General features: G+C 55.0%; 1 protein-coding gene across 2 annotated transcripts in view; it reads right to left on the minus strand.

The window, feature by feature from the left end:
- PRKCB (protein kinase C beta) overlaps positions 1 to 16783 on the minus strand; it is a 255123-nt gene that overhangs the window by 100147 nt on the left and 138193 nt on the right. For both annotated transcript variants that reach the window (XM_019649900.1, XM_019649899.1), the window contains exons 4-5: positions 11845 to 11956; positions 9287 to 9415 (exon numbers count right to left, since the gene is read on the minus strand). In XM_019649900.1, coding sequence (XP_019505445.1) covers positions 9287 to 9415; positions 11845 to 11956 — 241 coding nt within the window. The remainder of the gene's footprint in view (positions 1 to 9286; positions 9416 to 11844; positions 11957 to 16783) is intronic.

Consider the following 16783-nt stretch of genomic DNA (forward strand, 5'->3'; position numbering starts at 1 on the left):
CAGGGAAGGGCTGTCAGCGGTCAGAGGGCCCGCAGAAAACAACCTTCCTGTTTCCTGTTTCCTGCACACACACTCCTCCTTGGCTGAGACTTGTTGTTTTAACGTCCAAAGCCACAGGTCCCTCCAGGGTCCCTCTCAGTGTCAGGTGTGTGCGCGCGAAGATCTCTCTATGAAGGCAGGCCTGGGTTCAAACCTCAGCTCCGGCTTTTACTCGCTGTGTGACCCTAGCCAAGTCACTTCGTCTTTCTGAGCTTCAGTGTCAGCAGGCATGGAGTAAGCGCTTAGGAAATGCTGGCTGCACATATCATTGGAACAATGTCTGAAAGTGACGGGCTTAGAAGCCAGGTCCCCTGAATACCCCAGCTGGGCAGGTACCCCCGTCAGGACACGGGAGGTAGAGCCACGAGCAGTCCCAAATGCCTCGCTTCCTCATGAAGGACTCAGCTTCCATGTTCTAAGTCTTCCAGGATATGCGCTGGCCGAGGAGGGTAATGCACAAATTGCAAGACCGGACTTTTCCTAGGGAGTCCCCTGACCATGGCTCTCTGTGCCTGCCTACTAGAGGCAGGGTCTCCGGGACGCTGGACTTCTGTCCCAGGAAACCACATCCTCACATGGTCGCTTTGGGAGGACATGAGGCCACTCACTAAACAGGAAACTCCACGTTTGGCAAAAAGCAGCCAGAAGCCCAGACAGGGCTGGGTAAGCCACAGCAAACACACATGGCACCCCCGTGGCAGGTGGTGCGCTAACCCCTTCTGTACGCCACCTGTGGAATCCTCTGCACGGCCCTCTGCAGAGCTGGGCACTGCCCTCATTTCATCTTCCCAAGTCACCCAGGTGTTCCTCACCCCCCAGCAAGGGGGTGGCTGGCACAACATAACCAACTAGCGAGGTTTACAGAGAAGGTCGTCTCGCTCTGTCTGCCTCTCACATCCTGGGAAATCAGCCTCTCGGCCGGTGAAACCTGCTGTTGTGCAAAACGACACTGGAGGTGAGGAGGCGGCATCCTCTCCAGCCTCACAGTCCAGCAAACGCGGGCTCCCTCGCTCCCGGAGACAAAAAATGGGCAAGTGGGAACATTGGGAAAACCGAGGTGAAGTAAAGGTCCCTCAGCGCAAGGCGGCCGTGTCCTCTTCTGGGATGGGAAGAAGCGCCCCGAGTCCCCAGTGCCGCCCTGAGGGTGAGCCCATCAGCGTGGCTCGTAGCGAGCACAGCACAGCCAGCACTCAGGACGGGGTGCAGAGAAGGGAGGGCACCCAGTGTCAGCACCATTGCCCACCCTTTCACATGAGACGGAGGCAGGATCCACGGGGTCCCAGAGCACAGTGCCCGGGGACCAACATGTGGGCTCAGGTCCCAGCCCCACCCCTTCCCAGCCGTGTGACTGGGGCAAGTTTCTGACCTCCCGCTCTGCCTCAGTTTCCTCACCTGCAAAACGGAGGTGATACTAGTAACTATGGTACAGCATTGTCGACAGGATTCTGGGGGTGACAGGGAATGTCTTCTGGGGGCCCTCAGCGCCCCCAGTCCTACTAAGGGCCTGGCCCTCTTTTCCATCAGAAGCTTTCTTGTTCTTATCGGCAGGAGAGTATCCGACTCCCTGCCCTATCTCGTACCCACACTGCCTCCTCCAGAGAGCAACCTGGGGTACCCGCAGCTTACACGCTGCCCCCCCCTCGTCTACCCTCCAGCCTCCTCCCCACTTCCTGTCAGTTCCTGCAACGCCCACGCCCACCTCCCTTCCCGCTCAGGGTCTTCCCCTGAGCTGCTCCATCTTCCTGGCACGCTGCACCCCCAGATTTCCAGGGAGCAGGCTCCCCCAGGCTCATCATTCAGGTCTCCAGTCACATCAGTGCTTTGTTTTACTTTCTTCGTGGACGTTCTTGCAATCTAGAAGTATCCTGTCTGCTCTCCCATCTCAGCAAGAACACAGAGGCCATGGACCCGGCACCCGCGTGTCCGGCACCCAGGGGACACCCAGTGGCCATCTGCTGAAGGAGTCCGGAGGCGGGATTCGAACACAGGCCTGACTCAAGCCCCGTGATCACACACTCTGTGGGTAGCCGGGGCTACGCACTGGAGAGCGGGACTGCCTTCTCCCCTGGGTGGCAGGGGACATCGGCAAAGCAGGGAAGGGAGGCTCAAGGTCATTTCACACACACGGCTCAAGCCGGGGGCTCGTGCTGCATGAGACCTACTCCAGGGCACGCAGCAGGTTGGTTCAGGCCACCGAGGAAAGGGGGTTCAGGCCCCTGAAGTGCGGACACCAAAGCTTTAAGGCGGCTGACATGCCCTGGCAAGGCTGGGCTGGGTGGCTCCCACTGCCCCAGGCAGGCCCACCGGTGGAGCAGAGCATGGGGAAAGCCCGCCACCTAGTGGACGGGATGCGTGTCCTGTCCCACTGCCACTGTCAGCGGCCAGGCTTACAGCATTTGAAAGTCTGTACACGTCACCGCGGCTTTTGTAGAGGCTCAGATTCTGATTGAGAAGGGCCGGATGGAGCCTGGGACTCTGCATTTCTAGTCAGCTCTCAGGTGAGGCTGAAGCGGCAGGTGCACAGAGCCTATGTCTGTTCCAGTGCGAGCTCCCCCACGAAGCTCTGAGGCCTGGGGACGCCACACAGAGGGACACAGGACTGGAAGGCACCAGGGTATTTGAAGGTTTTAAGTAAACAAGTTAGACCTGGGGGGGGGGGGCGAGGGTGTTAGCGTGGGCTGCAGGGACAGACAGAAGAAGACACGCTTCCCGGGACACCAGGGACGGTGACGCTAAGCAGGTTGCAGGCAGACACCAGGAGGGGCAGACAGCAGGCCCCCTCACAAGATGGACGCCACACCGGCCACGCTTGGGACAGTGAAAACCCGAAAACAGCCAGGCAGAGCCTGGGACCAGCCCTGCCCACGCTGGGAACTGCCCCCAGCCCTCAGAGCCACACACACCCTGTCAGTGGCATCAGCCACTTGATTTTCAACGGTGCTGGTTGGTGGAAACATTTATCTAAATTTGTTTTCCTATTTAGAATTGTTCTGGGGTTTTTGTTTGGGTTTTTTTCCCCAAAAGTTACAAAAGTGATAGGTGTTTGTTTATTGCGAGCCGAGAAACAATTCCTAAGACATACCAAGAGGCGACACCCGCCCTCTCCCCAGCCCGGCCTTTCTCCTCTTCCATCTCCCCAGTCCTTCTCCGATCGCAGTGTTTCCAGCCTGGTTTGTAGCCGTCCACACCTTTCTTCCCACAATTACAAAACACGCAAACATAACTTCACACATAGGAGGTGCCTGCTGCACTGCTTATTTCTTCTACATGAGATCATACTGAGTATATTCTCACTTCACCCATGGAGCTGTCCCTCCAGGTCACGGGTCGGCCAGTGTTTTCGGTGAGGGCCAGAGAGTAGATACTTGAGATTTTGCAGATGCTACAGGCTCTGCCACAACCACTCAAGGAACGCACCACAGTGCCACCAACGCAGCCACAGACAATGTGTCAATGAATGGGGGAGCTGTGTGCCAATAAAACTTTATTTACAAAAACAGGCAGTGAGCCCCGTGTGGCCCTCAGGCCACGGTTTGCCGCCCCTGCTCCAGGCCAACAGCTGTAGCTACAGCCTTTTGGTGTCCTGTTTTGCTTTTCAGCTCTTTAGAATCTCTTATTACTTAAATTTTAAAGTAATACAAGTATACCATACCTATAGAAAAGTGCACAAATTACGACACAGTTTAGTAAATATTCACACGTGAATACCTCCGCGTAACCAGTTCCCACAACAAAACCCAGACAGTGACCAGCTCCAAAGAAGCCCCACACACCCATCTTAATTCGCTGTTTTCAAGCACGCCGTGGTCCTGCCCCATACAATGGACATGCCCCAGTTAGGCAGTTCCAGTTACTCGCTACCATAAAAAAAAACCATCAATAAACAGGCTGTTCTGGACTTTATTTCCTTGCATGCTTATTTCAATAGAATAGATTCCCAAAAGTGTCATTTAATAGCTACCGCTGGACCGCTGCCCCCAAAGCAGGGACAAGCTCCAGGCCTGGCAGAGTTCCCTTCCGTGCACCTCAGCAGACATTTAGGGTGTGGCCCAGCACACCGCGAGGTTTGGGGGCCTTGGGCAGCGGCCTGGGAGTCAACATTCACGGATGAAGAAAAGGAACACTTGAGTAGAAAGACTTCAGCCCCCCCCCATCTCCTTCCGTCTCCAGGACACCCACCTACCACGTCATAAGCCCAAGGATTTGAAGGGAGGGGTGGGGTCCTTAACCCGGCCCGAGCGAGGTGCAGACAACTGTCCACAGCACTGAGAGAGATGGTGAGAGTACCAGACATGGAGACGGGATGTAACTTCATCACAAAAACACCAGAGCGAAGCAAACCCACGCGGGTGTCTTGCTGAGTTTGTTTTAGGGGATTTTCTCCCCAATGAGTCCACCACGAAGTGTTTCCAACAAGCCTATTTGACCGCACTGCAATTTCTGTTTTAAAGAATCTAACAACTATGAAGCATGATGTAGTCTGAGGAACCTTGGGGACATGGCACCCCAGTTCCTGGAGTGGGGGGAGGATTGTGGGGGCACGGGGGGGCACACATGTCTGCACAAACACGGCGCTGCTCTGAGGATTGTGTTGAATCCCCAACAGCAGCTGGGGCAGCACAAAAAGGGGTGCACTGGGCAGGGATTGGGTCACACAGCAGTCGCCTCCAACAAAACTTAGCCATTAGACACCCAAGAAGTGTGCCCTTCCCTGTGTGTGCATTTTACCTCTAAAGTCAAAACAAAACTGTAAACACGTCTTGAGCTCTAGTGGATGACGTGCCCGCTGAAGTGTTTGGGTGGGGGGGAGGCGGGACTTAACCGATGTCTTTCACTGACTTTGGAATGTACCAGACACAGGATAATTGATGGATAGATCCTGGCTAAGCAAGTACCGTGAGCGTTAATGGTGGGATCTTGGGAGTGGACACATGGGTGTTAGCTGTAAAAGTCTTTCAATTTTGGTGTTATGTTGGGGAAAAAATACTAACAGGTAATGCATCAGGAAGGGGGAAACCCACAGAGCTGGGTGCTACCCGGCTTTATGCTGTGTGGCCTTGAGAAGTTGCTTCCCATCTCTGGGCCTCAGTGAGCCAGCTGTTTAATGGGGGGAGGGTGTCCTTACTGTTCTCTGCGATGCCTCCCGTTAGGGACATGATGGTGACATGGATTTACTTGGTTCTACAAAGAGCCTCTGTGTGTGGGAGGGGATGGAAGGCAGAGACTGCCCCCTGGTGGGCCCTGGTGGCCTCGTCTGTGATCAGTCCCAGCATTGAGGCCCGGCTGGGTAAGGTGTCGAGGTGCTAATCCATCTAGATTTTTCTTCATTGCATTTCCCCTTTTCTCCCCTCTTCTCTTTCCCTCTAAAGCAGAAAGCCAGCTCAGGAAAAGTATGTGGAAGGGCAAAAAGCAGACACAGCCTTCAGGTCATTCCAGCTTTGTGTTCCTAACACCCAAAACTCAGAGCTTTCAAACAGGGAACCACATCGAAGAAGGGGATTTGTGGGCACAGCGTCCTGCAAAAAAAAACCCTCAAAGGGCAGTGAATTTTAACCTGACAGGAAGGAGATTCCCAATGGCCAAGACAGGAAGAACGATGAGAAAAGATTCCAGGTTGTGAATTCGTCCAGGTGGAGACGTTTCTTGTCCCCCACTGTTCCCCACGGGTCTAGAATGCCCAACAGACAGTGGCAACTCCATGACTATTGCTGAGTGAATCAGTGACCGATTGGGGGAGTGAGTGAGTAGGTTCTAGAGCAGCTTAGATGCAGGACACAAGGGAGGGAAGCCACACTCAACAAGTGACCGTGTCCCCCTGCCACGCACCATATTCCCTCTGCCTGGGACGTAGCACGGCGACATGGCCTGAGCACAAATCTGAGATCCACACTTACTGTGTGGCTCCTGGAACGCTACTTCACTGGGCTCTGTGCCTCAGTTTCTTCCCATGAAAAACGGGGATTCTATTCACACCTCTGACAGAGGACTGCCGTGACGACTGACGCGTTGATCTGTGAGAGGCACCTGGCCCGGAGTCAGCACTCAATGAACACAGCTAGTATTCATTTTCTTCACGCTGACACATGGCTTGTGTCATCCAGGGAACTCCCAGACCCCTTCCCCACCCAGCTCAACCATCGCTTCCTTCTGAAAGCGCCAGGTGTCCCTCTGGGCGCTCCCATGGTGCTTGCCACGTTGCAACATAATGAACTGTGTCTATCTCTTCTGCTCAGCTGCGAGCTCCCTGAGGGCAGACACCAGGCCTGTCACTGAATCCAACCTGGTACTCAAACCCTTCCTGAATGAATGAATGAATGAACGAACGAATGAACCAACACCCAGGCTTACCGAGCCCCTCTCACTTTGCTACCATAACATGCCACCGTTCTCCCACTGTGAACACCTCATCACTCCAAGCTGCCCCCGCTCTCACCCCTCAGGTGCAGCACACACCCAGGTCTGCCCTCTGCTCTTCCGGTCGTGTCCTGCCATGCTGGTTTGAGAAAGAAGGTGCCCGACTGGATGGCGAGCTGAAGGGCCCCCAGGGTTTGCTTGTACCCATCCTCCTTGTTGAAGTCCCCATGGACTTCACTGCCTTGAAACGGTTCCTTCAACAACAAGAGGGGCCCCTGCAAGCCTTTGACATCAGTTCTCTTTCTCCTAAGAGTGCTTTTAAAACCACTTCTGGAATCTGGTGTGTGGGGGGATGTGGTCCTTGACGGTCCCCAACAGTCCAGCAAGAATTCCCACCCCTTCAGCGCTTCCTTGTTCTGACGTGTGGACGTCAGGTCTGGGGGAGCATTCACGTAGCATGACACTGGGAGTCCAAAAGTCCTCCTGGAGTCCAAGGGTTCGTACAGCACAAGGCAGTGGAGTCCCCAAGGGAAACCCCCAAAAACTGGTCCTTCAGCTTTTTTTAGGAACAGCCCCACGCTCCTGTGAGATAGAGCCACGGATACAAATATGGATGTGGTTATGGGTTCGCAGATGGCGGTGATGGAGGCAGTCATGGAAATAACGGGACATCGGCTGCGATGTTAACAAGGAAGATGCTGAGCTGAAAGGGGGTTACATGTAGAAGGACGTGACCCTTCAGGAACTACAGCCCTTTACCACTCTGACCTGAGCCTCTGACATTGTCCGGCCGCTCCCATGATCCCCCTGGGCAGAGACTGAGAGAGGCGTAAACAGGCTCTCCCTCGGAGCCTTCCAGAAGGAACCAGCCTTGCCGACACTTTGATTCCAGACTTCTAGCCTCCAGAGAAGTTAGAGAATAGATATCTGTCCTATTAAGTCATCCAGTTTTGGGTATTTTGTTAGGGCTGTTCTAGGAAAGGAATATAACCCCTACTCACAGGTACGTACTAGGATTGCCCGAGAATCGTCAGCTTGTAATCAAGATGTGTCACAGCATATGTGTGATGAAGGGGTAGAGTTTGACCTTGAATTTGACAAAATGCTGTTTTGCGCCAAATGGAGCAACTTCCCAAGAAGTGTCCACGAGAGGTAACTTAGCTAAACCACAAAGGGAATACGTAAGGCGTGGGGTGTGAGGCAGGGAACCAAACTACATAGTAACCTAGTATATCGTATTTAAGAGTCAAACAGACCATGACGAAGCATGTGGCTCTCTCAGCCTGGCTCCTGATCAGCAGAATGACACCACTTAGCTCATTAGAGCTGCTGCAAATAATTTTAAGATACAGCTCGTAAGAGCTTTGCACAGTGATTGACACATTAAGAACTTAAATGTTAGCTACTGTATTTATTATATTATTATTATTATTACTATTATTATTATTGGCATGACCTCTTGGACGCTTAACTTCTCTGAGCCTCAGTATGTTCATTCATAAAATGAGCATACTAGCTATCTCTCAGGGTTCATGAGGATTGAAAGAGATAACATGTAAGGCTTTTTAAAAATTGAAACATAATTGACTCGCAACATTGCGTATGGTCAAAGTGGACCATGTGTGAATTTGATACATTTATTGCCACTATCCATCACAGCGCACAATTATCACTTCCTTTTGCAGGTGGGAACCACGGCTGGGCTTTGAGGGCATTATGGTAAGTATGGTTTTGAGCACTGTACATTCAGTGAGCTCCATCAGTGCTGACTCAACAAATGACCCTTGCATGAAGGCTCCAGGAACATATCTGAGCCAGTGTCATTCCTAGAATGTGACAGTAGAGGGCAGCAGGGTCTCATTTCTGCCCCATTCCGCACCAGGACGCTTAGTCAGTAGGAAAACCCAGTGACTTTTGAACCTGTGATGGCAGCCTTCTCCCCCAGGACCCCCAAGTACCCCACTGGGAAGAAGCCAGCCGCTTGCCTTCCTTCTAGAAGGAAAAGCAATTCAACGGAATACTCACTACAAGTCACGAACCAGTTTAAAACAGGGCTTATGTTGTCTAGCGATATTTTTCACCTTTCCCATGGTATAGGTAAGGCGGTTCCCAGCACCGGGCTCAGCACATCGGAGCGACTGAGCCATTCCAGGGCCTCAGAGACAAACCCAGCTTTGCAAAATCAATCCCTTCCATGATCAATTTCCTAAGTTACCGAGTCATAAAACCTGAGGATATTGACTAGCTATAGCGTCTTATAGCAGTTGGCGTCACACGCCTCAGAGACAGAATTCCTCCAAAGCTTCAGCCCGTTCGCGGCCAGGCCGGAGCTGGTTTTGCCGCAGCTCACGGCTGAGCACCTCCCAGGGAAGTGCAGCCGGATTTGCGTGTAGCCTGGGCGTCTGTGTCACAGCCAGTACCTCCTGAGGGACCCACTACACGAGTGGCAGACACCGCGCTCCTGTCCAGCCAGGTTGCATTATCCCTCTTTCTTCTAATGAAATATTTCAGAAGCACCCAAAGTATAGAGAACAATATACCAGGGACCGGCGTAGCCACCATCAGGCGTTAAGAAACGATTATTGCAAATACTGGGAAAGCCCCCAGGGATGCTCGCTGCAAGCCCCCCCTCTTCCTCCTCAAGATGCAACTAACACTCTCCCACACCTGGTTTTATCATGGATTCTATCTTTCCTACCGGAAAAAGTTTAAGGGCTGCACACTCCAAAAGCGGAGGGGAGAGGGGAAGGGAGGGGAGGGTGGGCGTCTCTGAGCTCCACCAGCCCGAGGCGCCGCCAGCGGGGAAGGGCTGTAACCAGCAGTCCTGTCCCTTCCCCGGCCTCCCCACCTGACACCCAGGTGGAACCGGGTCCGGAGCCGCAGCGCCACCTACCGACAACGATGAGAACTTCCCTCTCGATGTGCGCCTGGATGTAGATGCGGCCGCGGCGCTCCGTGTGGTCCGTGCCACAGAGGCTGGGGACGTTCATCACGCAGCGCTTGTGGACGTTCATCATGCAGGCTGAGGGCAGAGGGGGCGCGGCTCAGGCTGGCCCAGGGCGTCTGCCCCCAGCCTCCGGTTCCCTCACCTCCCCTCCAGGCTTGTGGAAACCAGCTCTCCTGCAGTCACATCAAAGGGCTTCTCCAACTCTCCCCACCCCCCACCCCGGGCCCTGATGGACACAGGAGGTGGAACTGGTCCGTGGCTGCACACGCACACCCCCAGGGGCTCCAAAGCCAGAGTCACCAACTTCGATGCCAAGGTGGCAGGTGACACCGTGAGGGGACATGTCGGGGTGGCAGGACTGGGCCAACCCCAGGACACCGCAGCCGCACTCTGGCACAGCCAAGGGAGGTGTGTGCCCAAAGGGGCCAGCTTCTCATGTGTCCCCATTTGGAAGTGGCATCTCTCGATTTTAAATGTTGACCCCTGATGGGTTAGGTTCCCTGGGAAGCGTGAGCAGGTTTAGGGCCTGTGCTCGGGGAGCGAGGGGCCAGGGCTGCACTGGGGCGGGCGGTAAGGGGGGCTCCTGGGCTCAGAGGACCCTTCACGGTTGTCAGAATTGAGCCAAGAGTGCTGGGCCTTTGCATGCCCGCATCAGCCAGCTCTGGCCAGGAGCCCCCCTCTGGGACGGGCGCTATCTTGGGTGGGACCCCAAGGGCAAATCCCCACTAGGGTACAGTTGTGAACCCACAGACACTGGGGTGGGCCTCCACTGTAACTAATTACAGGGAAAGAATTTAGACACAGGATAAGAGGCATGAAATAGTCTGTCAACTGATCTAACCCCTTGATGTCTCATGAGTTTTATTTATAGGCTGGGCCCCATTCCCACACTCGTGGGGTCTCTGTGCCTGTTTCCATGGGTGTCGCTGTCCCCTAAGTCTTCTGGAGCAAACAATGGCTGCTCTAGGGAGGTGTGCCAGGAATCATGTTCTCTAGGGGGACCCCGTTCCAGTTTGAGAAGCCAGGGGAGGCGCTGCCTCACTCCATGGGCCTGTCCACAGGAACCAGGGTGCATGGCATCCCCAGGGGCAGGGGTGTACTGAGGGGGCCCCTTCTCAGCCCGTCCACGCTCCAGGAGGCAGCGGGCAAATTACAAAACTGCAAATGAGTTGGGCGGAGAGCAGGCCGGTGGGAGACCAAGACGAAAGGAGAGCTGTCTGGGACCCAAGAGCCCAAGTTCAGGGCCCGGCGTCGGCCCAGACTCCCTCCCATCACCCACCCTGTCCTTGGTCACGGGCATCGTTCCACATTCGGGGCCCGTGTGTGCTCAGAGGGTCAGTGTCCTACAGGCAGGGGTCATCAGAGCCTTGTGTTGTGTGTCCACCAGGGGCCCCACCTAACACGTGTGTCTCTGTGGCTCTTGCCTTGTGTCTGTCCGTCTGTCTGTGTCCCGGTATCTACATCGCTGTGTGTCACTCCGCATCATTTTGTCCGTTGTCTGTCTGTCCCTCCTCTGCCTGAGTCTCTCTCCAGCTGATGCCCTTTGTGGCTCTGGTCCCCATTACTCCCTGTGCCCCTGTCCCTGTGTCGTCTGTCCCCCTGAAGCTGTCAATGGCTGTGCCCGAATGTGTTTCTCTGTCTCTCGCCCTCGGCCATTCCGTCCATACTCACTCTTCTCTGTCACTCTGCCCCATGAGTGTCTCCCTCTGTCCTCTGGACCTGTGACAGCTCGGCCTGCTGCAGGCCAACAGGTCTTTGGAACCCACCAGCACACTGAGTCACCCCTGTCCCTTTGCAGCCACAGCTCACAAAGCCTGCTGGTTCCCCTGCCCCTTCAGTCCTTCGCTCAATAAAGACAAGTGCTGTCCCCTGTCCCTGGCCCACCTTTCTGCAGCCTGGCCTGAGGTCAGCCTCTTCTCTCCTCCTAGCAGAAGCCTGTGGGTGCTGAAGGGAGGCATGTCTCCATCAAAGAAGGCATGGGCCCTGCACGGCAGTGGTGCAGACAGCTGTGTGCACGGCTGCAGGAACGGCCTGCTGTGTCCACACCCATGACTGCCCCTCCCACATGGACTGTGAACTTTGCCGTGGGATGTGTTTTGATCGAAGGGACTTGCTCTCTTAAAGCCCTGAGGACCTTGTGACCACAGTGTGAGCAAGCCGAGACTAGCCTGCCGAGGATGAAAGGCACGTGGCCCCAGGATCCCCATCACCCAAGTGACAGCCAGGACATGTGGGGGAGGCCATGCAGGCCCAGACAGGCCCCGGCCAACCCGCTAACTGATCTCACATGCATGAGTAAGCCAGCCCAGTCACAAAGGGACTGCCTTGCAGCGTCATGGGCTAAATAAATTGGTGATTGTTTTAAGCCACTACGTTTTGGGGCGAGAGGATCATTACTCAGCAACAGACAATGGATACACCCACCCACCCAGAACTTGAGACCCCCAAATCCCAAGGAAGCAGCCCAGTCCGCAGGCAGACTTCCAGGGAGCGAAGGTACTTACTGTCACATTTCATCCCCTGGTGGATGAGTCCATACAGCAGGGACCCGCAGTGGTCACAAAACGTGGGGCTGGAGTAAGTGTGGATCTTAAACTTGTGTTTGCTCCGGGGGTCCTAGAGGCAAGAGATGGAGACAAAAGGCCAGCGTCAGTGTGACATGCCAGCATTCACACCGCACTGAGTGTCACTGGAGAACAACCAGGAACTGAACTCGGCCCCCAGCGTTCATCAGGCCTGTGGGATCATCCCTGGAGACCTGAGCCCAGACACAATGCCTGACAAACAGGGGCTGAGAGAATGGGCGACAAAGATACCTAAGGGTCCCCATTCTGGCCCCAGCACCCTCATTGCGCCCGCAGGTCGCCCATCTGAGAACCCACCCTGCCGACTCCCGCCTCCAGCAAGGACTCCAGAGATGGCAAAACAGAGCGGCAGCCACATCAGTTAAACAGGTCCCTTTGTTCTTATTTCTTCCCTTTATCCTCCCAGCAAGCTTCTAGAGTGACCTCACACCCAGGTCTGGGCATGACACCACCCCACCCCGCACCGAGGCCGTTTGCTGGTACCCCATCACCTACAGAATGGCGTTCAAAGGGCAATGAATAGTCTGCAGGCTGTAGAAGAGCCTGCCAGTTTTGCACCAATATCTATCCATTCTCCCCTTTAATGATAGAATCCCGTTAGCAGAGAGCATGGCCGCCCAGTTAGAGACCACATTTCCCAGCCACCCTTGCAGCTGGTGTGGCCATGTGACTGAGTGCGGGCCAATGGGATGTGTGTGCCTTGGAGTAATTCCCTGAAATGGAATGTGTACAGGTCTCCTTGGCCCCTTGCCTGCTTCTGGTTGGCTAGAAGATGGTGAGAATTGGCAGTCAGCACTCTGGACCCAAACTTGGAGCCAGGTGTTGAAAGGATAAAACCATCCAAGCCAGTCTTGGGCTTTGTCCCTTTGGACAGACCCCTGAGAGGCGCCGTACCTTCTCCCTTGTCTAAGTCACCATATTGAAGGGCTATTTGTTGCAGCATCTTACACGGTCCTCTAGCTGACGAGCTGCAAGCATCACAATGCAGTTCCGCTCGCCGTTACATCCCGGGGCACATGCTGTATTTGGCATACAGAAGGTGCTCAAGCAATGCTTCACGAGTGAGAGTTAACATTTATTGAGTGATGACTCACACTGGGAGCTATTTTCAGGGAGGAACCAGGCGTTAGCATGGAATCCTCGGAGCGTCCCTATGAAGTATGTACCACTCACTACCCCCCACTTTACAGATGAGGGAACTGGGGAGCCGAGAGGTGCAGGGACGGGTCCGGGCTCCCCAGCCTCTGCGAGCACAGCACTGCCCAGTGGCTGGCACGACCAAGAGGTCAATGAGCTGTGATGCCAGCAGCAGGCTGCCACCTCACCGGCAACCTGAGAGCCTCCGCACGACACGCGTGGTGCTTAAGAAAATGATGTGGAGAGAGCTGTGTACGACGGCGCCAAGTCGGCAGGGGAAAGTTGGTTTCTTTACGGTTTACGTGGAGGCTGCTGGAGGCTCACCTGCCTCCTCGCCTGCCTCAGCTTTCAGAGGGCTCACGCTCTCAAGTACCAAGTCCAAGCCCAGCACCCCAATCCCTCAGGCCACCAGGACCACTCAGGTCATCCCCTAATCAATTCTCCGCCTCCCACTTCTGCCACCTGGAAGAGCTTGGAATAAAGCCACACAGGGGTCCTCATGACTCCCGCATCCTCAAGGGGAGTCGGTCAGGGTGCCAGTCCATGCCTGCCATGCCCAGTGCCATCTCTGATAGGCAAGTTTGCATGTTGAGAGGTCCCACTGCCTCGGACATAGGCGACTGGCAGAAAGGCGAATGTTTGGCTCACATGTCTCATATGTTCAGTGGTTGGGACGCAGGTGGCCAGGAGACATGGCGCCCCAGGGCTGAGGTGGCCATTTTTTACAGAGGGCTCCAAGCACCAGAGAGGAACAAAGACAGAGGTCACATATGACTTTCAGGGATGGAGCTCCTGGTTCCAGTCCTCAGGGGCCTGGCGTCCTGCCCTCTATTCCATCTGACTCCCCTGAGGCCCCTAAACGCTCTCCTTGGTGCTTAAGCGGATCCAAGGAGGATGGGGGGAGTAAGAGTCAAGGCTTGGACAATCCCATTGGCTCAGGCACTGCCCACCGGCCAATCAGAATGAACCACAGAGCCTGGCTGTGCTGGGGGTTAACGCGTTAGCTGCTGGATCATGGCGAGGTGGGGTGGGGGGAGCTAAAAGGGGACGATGAGTGGAAGGTGGGAGGAGCAGGCTCAGCGAGCCCGCTGGCTATTTACCAATCAGCTGAAAAGTATATTTCAGTCTTTTCACAACTGGTACAGTAGTGTCAGTGGGGACAGGGTTAGAGGTCAGCCCTGCCTTTAACCAAAATGCATTCCCTTCCCAGCCCCCAAGGCTGCGTTTATGGATTCCCGCGCACCCCCCCCCACCACCACCAGCATGCGCCCAGGGTCCAGGGAACCTCTAAGTCAGAACTCTCCCTGTGGTTGTTTCGACCCCATTCAAAGATGCAGTGCCCACCTCTGCCTCAGCCCCTCCCCAACCTTGCTGTCCAGTCAGACCCCCCCCCATCCCAGGCCACACTGGCTGGGCCCCTCCAGCCCACCCGTAGCCCATCCCCACCACTTGCCTGGGTCCACCTCCCCGCTCAGAGGTCGCAACCTGGAGTCCACACTCGCAAACCAAGCTTTCAAACAAGCTATGTTTGGCCCGTATGGTGCTTCTTAAACATTCGAATTTGGTGATGTAAAAATATTTAAAAATCAGCCGGCCGAGTGACTCAAGAGTTGGTTAAGAGTTAGCTTAAGAGCACAAGCTCTGAGCAACAGGGCCGCCAGTTCAATTCCCACATGGGCCAGTGACGCTGCGCCCGAGCTGAGCTGCCAACAGGTGGCAGGATGGCTCAGCTGGTGAGAGCATGTGCTCCTAACAACAAGGCTGCCTGTTCGATGGTGGGCTATGCCCGCCCACAACTAAAACTGAACTCGGCACCTTGAGCTGAGCTGCCACCCGGATGGCTCAGTGGATAGAGCGTGAGCTCTTAAAAACAAGGCTGCTGGTTCGACTCCCATGGGATGGTGGCTACACCCACTCGCAACTAAGATTGAACACAGCACCTTGAGCTTAGAGGCCACGAGCTGCCGACGGGCAGCCAGATGGCGACTGGCGCCCTCCACAACTAAGATTGAAGAACAGCAACTTAGCTGGTCCCCTTCCCAATTCCTCAACACTGTTTCCCTCCCCCAATTCCCCAATTAAAAAAAAATTTTTTTATATCATGAAATGTCAGATAAAAACTGCCAACTTCTAGCTCCTTTTGAAAAATCACAACTTGTGGCAACAATGGACACCCACTGCCGTGGGCTGAGCGATGGTGGCCCCTTCGGATAAGGGACAGGCTACCCAGGTCCCCAGTCCCCACCACGCCCTGTCGTCTCACACCAGGCTTCACTCTTTTCCTGTCCCCGCTTGGCCCCTGCAGGGGTTTGGGGTCGTGCCTTCTGCCACCCTCGCCATCTTCTCCCCTACCATCCACTGGCTGGGATCCAACCACACGCGAACACGTCCCCTCAGCGCCTGAATCAGTTCATTGGGCTCACGGCCAAGTGAGTTCAGAAACTCTTGCATCCCGACCCCAGCTCACTGCCTGATTTCCAGTCCCAGGTCATGTCTCCCGCCCCCATGTGTCAGGTTCCCAGAGGCCTTGGGGGGTTCTTGTCCCCACTGCTTCAGGTAGTCAGACCACAGCACACGCTGTACCAGGCAAGCCCGGGTCTCCAAGTTGCCTTCCTCTTCTGATCCTGATCTGAGGGGCTTGAGAATAACGGTAAGAAAATGGTAATCAACTGTTGTGACATGACTGTCACCACGAAGGGAGCAAGGACGCTCTGCCAAGGTCCGGGCTGAGTGTTCCATGTCATTAAATCCTCACCTTGGCCAGTAAGGGAGGAGTTATTATCCTGGTTTCCCAGATGACCAGCCGAGGCTTCGGGAAGTAACTTGCCCAAGGTCACAAAGCAAGGACGTGGGAGAGCCAGGGCTGGAATCCAAGTTTGTCAGGCTCCAGCGATGCGGGGAGCCGAGGGGAACACCTGAGTGCCACCTGGCTGCTCCTCAGCCTTCCCAGAGGGTCCCCCACCTGACAGGGGTTACAGAGGATGACAACCTCCATCTCACACAAATGTAGCACCAGCCAGTGACAGGCCCCTGGGGGTCCCCTCACCCCCGCCCCAAAACCAGAGCCTTCACTGTGAGCATCCCATCCCGGGGACCAAAAGACATGCAGATCCCAGCTCAGCATCTTCAGTTCATCACCTGACTCCAGGCACAAACAGCTCAGGAGGGAGGAAGCACAGATCAGAAACCAAAAAGCTTTAAGCCTCTAAGTCAAAGCCTAAAATAGCCTCTCTCGGTCTGAATGGGCTGGGCAGCGTTGTTCACAGGTGGCCTGAAATCTGGCTGAGCTGAGGTGAAGCTGCAGGAGTAAGGGAGCTGAGATGAAGCCCCAAAAGTCACGAAAGCACACCCAACAGCCTCCGCCAGAGAGGGAGGTAAAGCAGCCTGTATCCTCAGGCTGTCACCCCTGGCCGTGTACAGGCCACAGGAGTCCCCATTTCCCAGGAGTTAGAGGGGCTAGGTGAAACTGAGGACCCCACGGGGAAATGCTGTCAGAACAGAGAGGAAGTTATAAGCACAGGCTCTGGAGTGGGCTGTGTGACCTCAGGCAAGTGGCTTAACCTCTCTGAGTCTCCGGTTGCTCCTCCATAAAATGGAGCTAAAAAGAGTCCCCAACTCCATGGATTTGTTGTGATGCTAAAGCTCCCTGCACACAAGAAGTACAAGCTCTTGATCTGATTCCTCCAAAGAGAAAAAGTAATCATGGTGGCAACCCCACCCC

The sequence above is a fragment of the Hipposideros armiger genome, unplaced genomic scaffold (genome assembly GCF_001890085.2).
Source record: "Hipposideros armiger isolate ML-2016 unplaced genomic scaffold, ASM189008v1 scaffold_135, whole genome shotgun sequence".
NCBI lineage: Eukaryota > Metazoa > Chordata > Mammalia > Chiroptera > Hipposideridae > Hipposideros > Hipposideros armiger.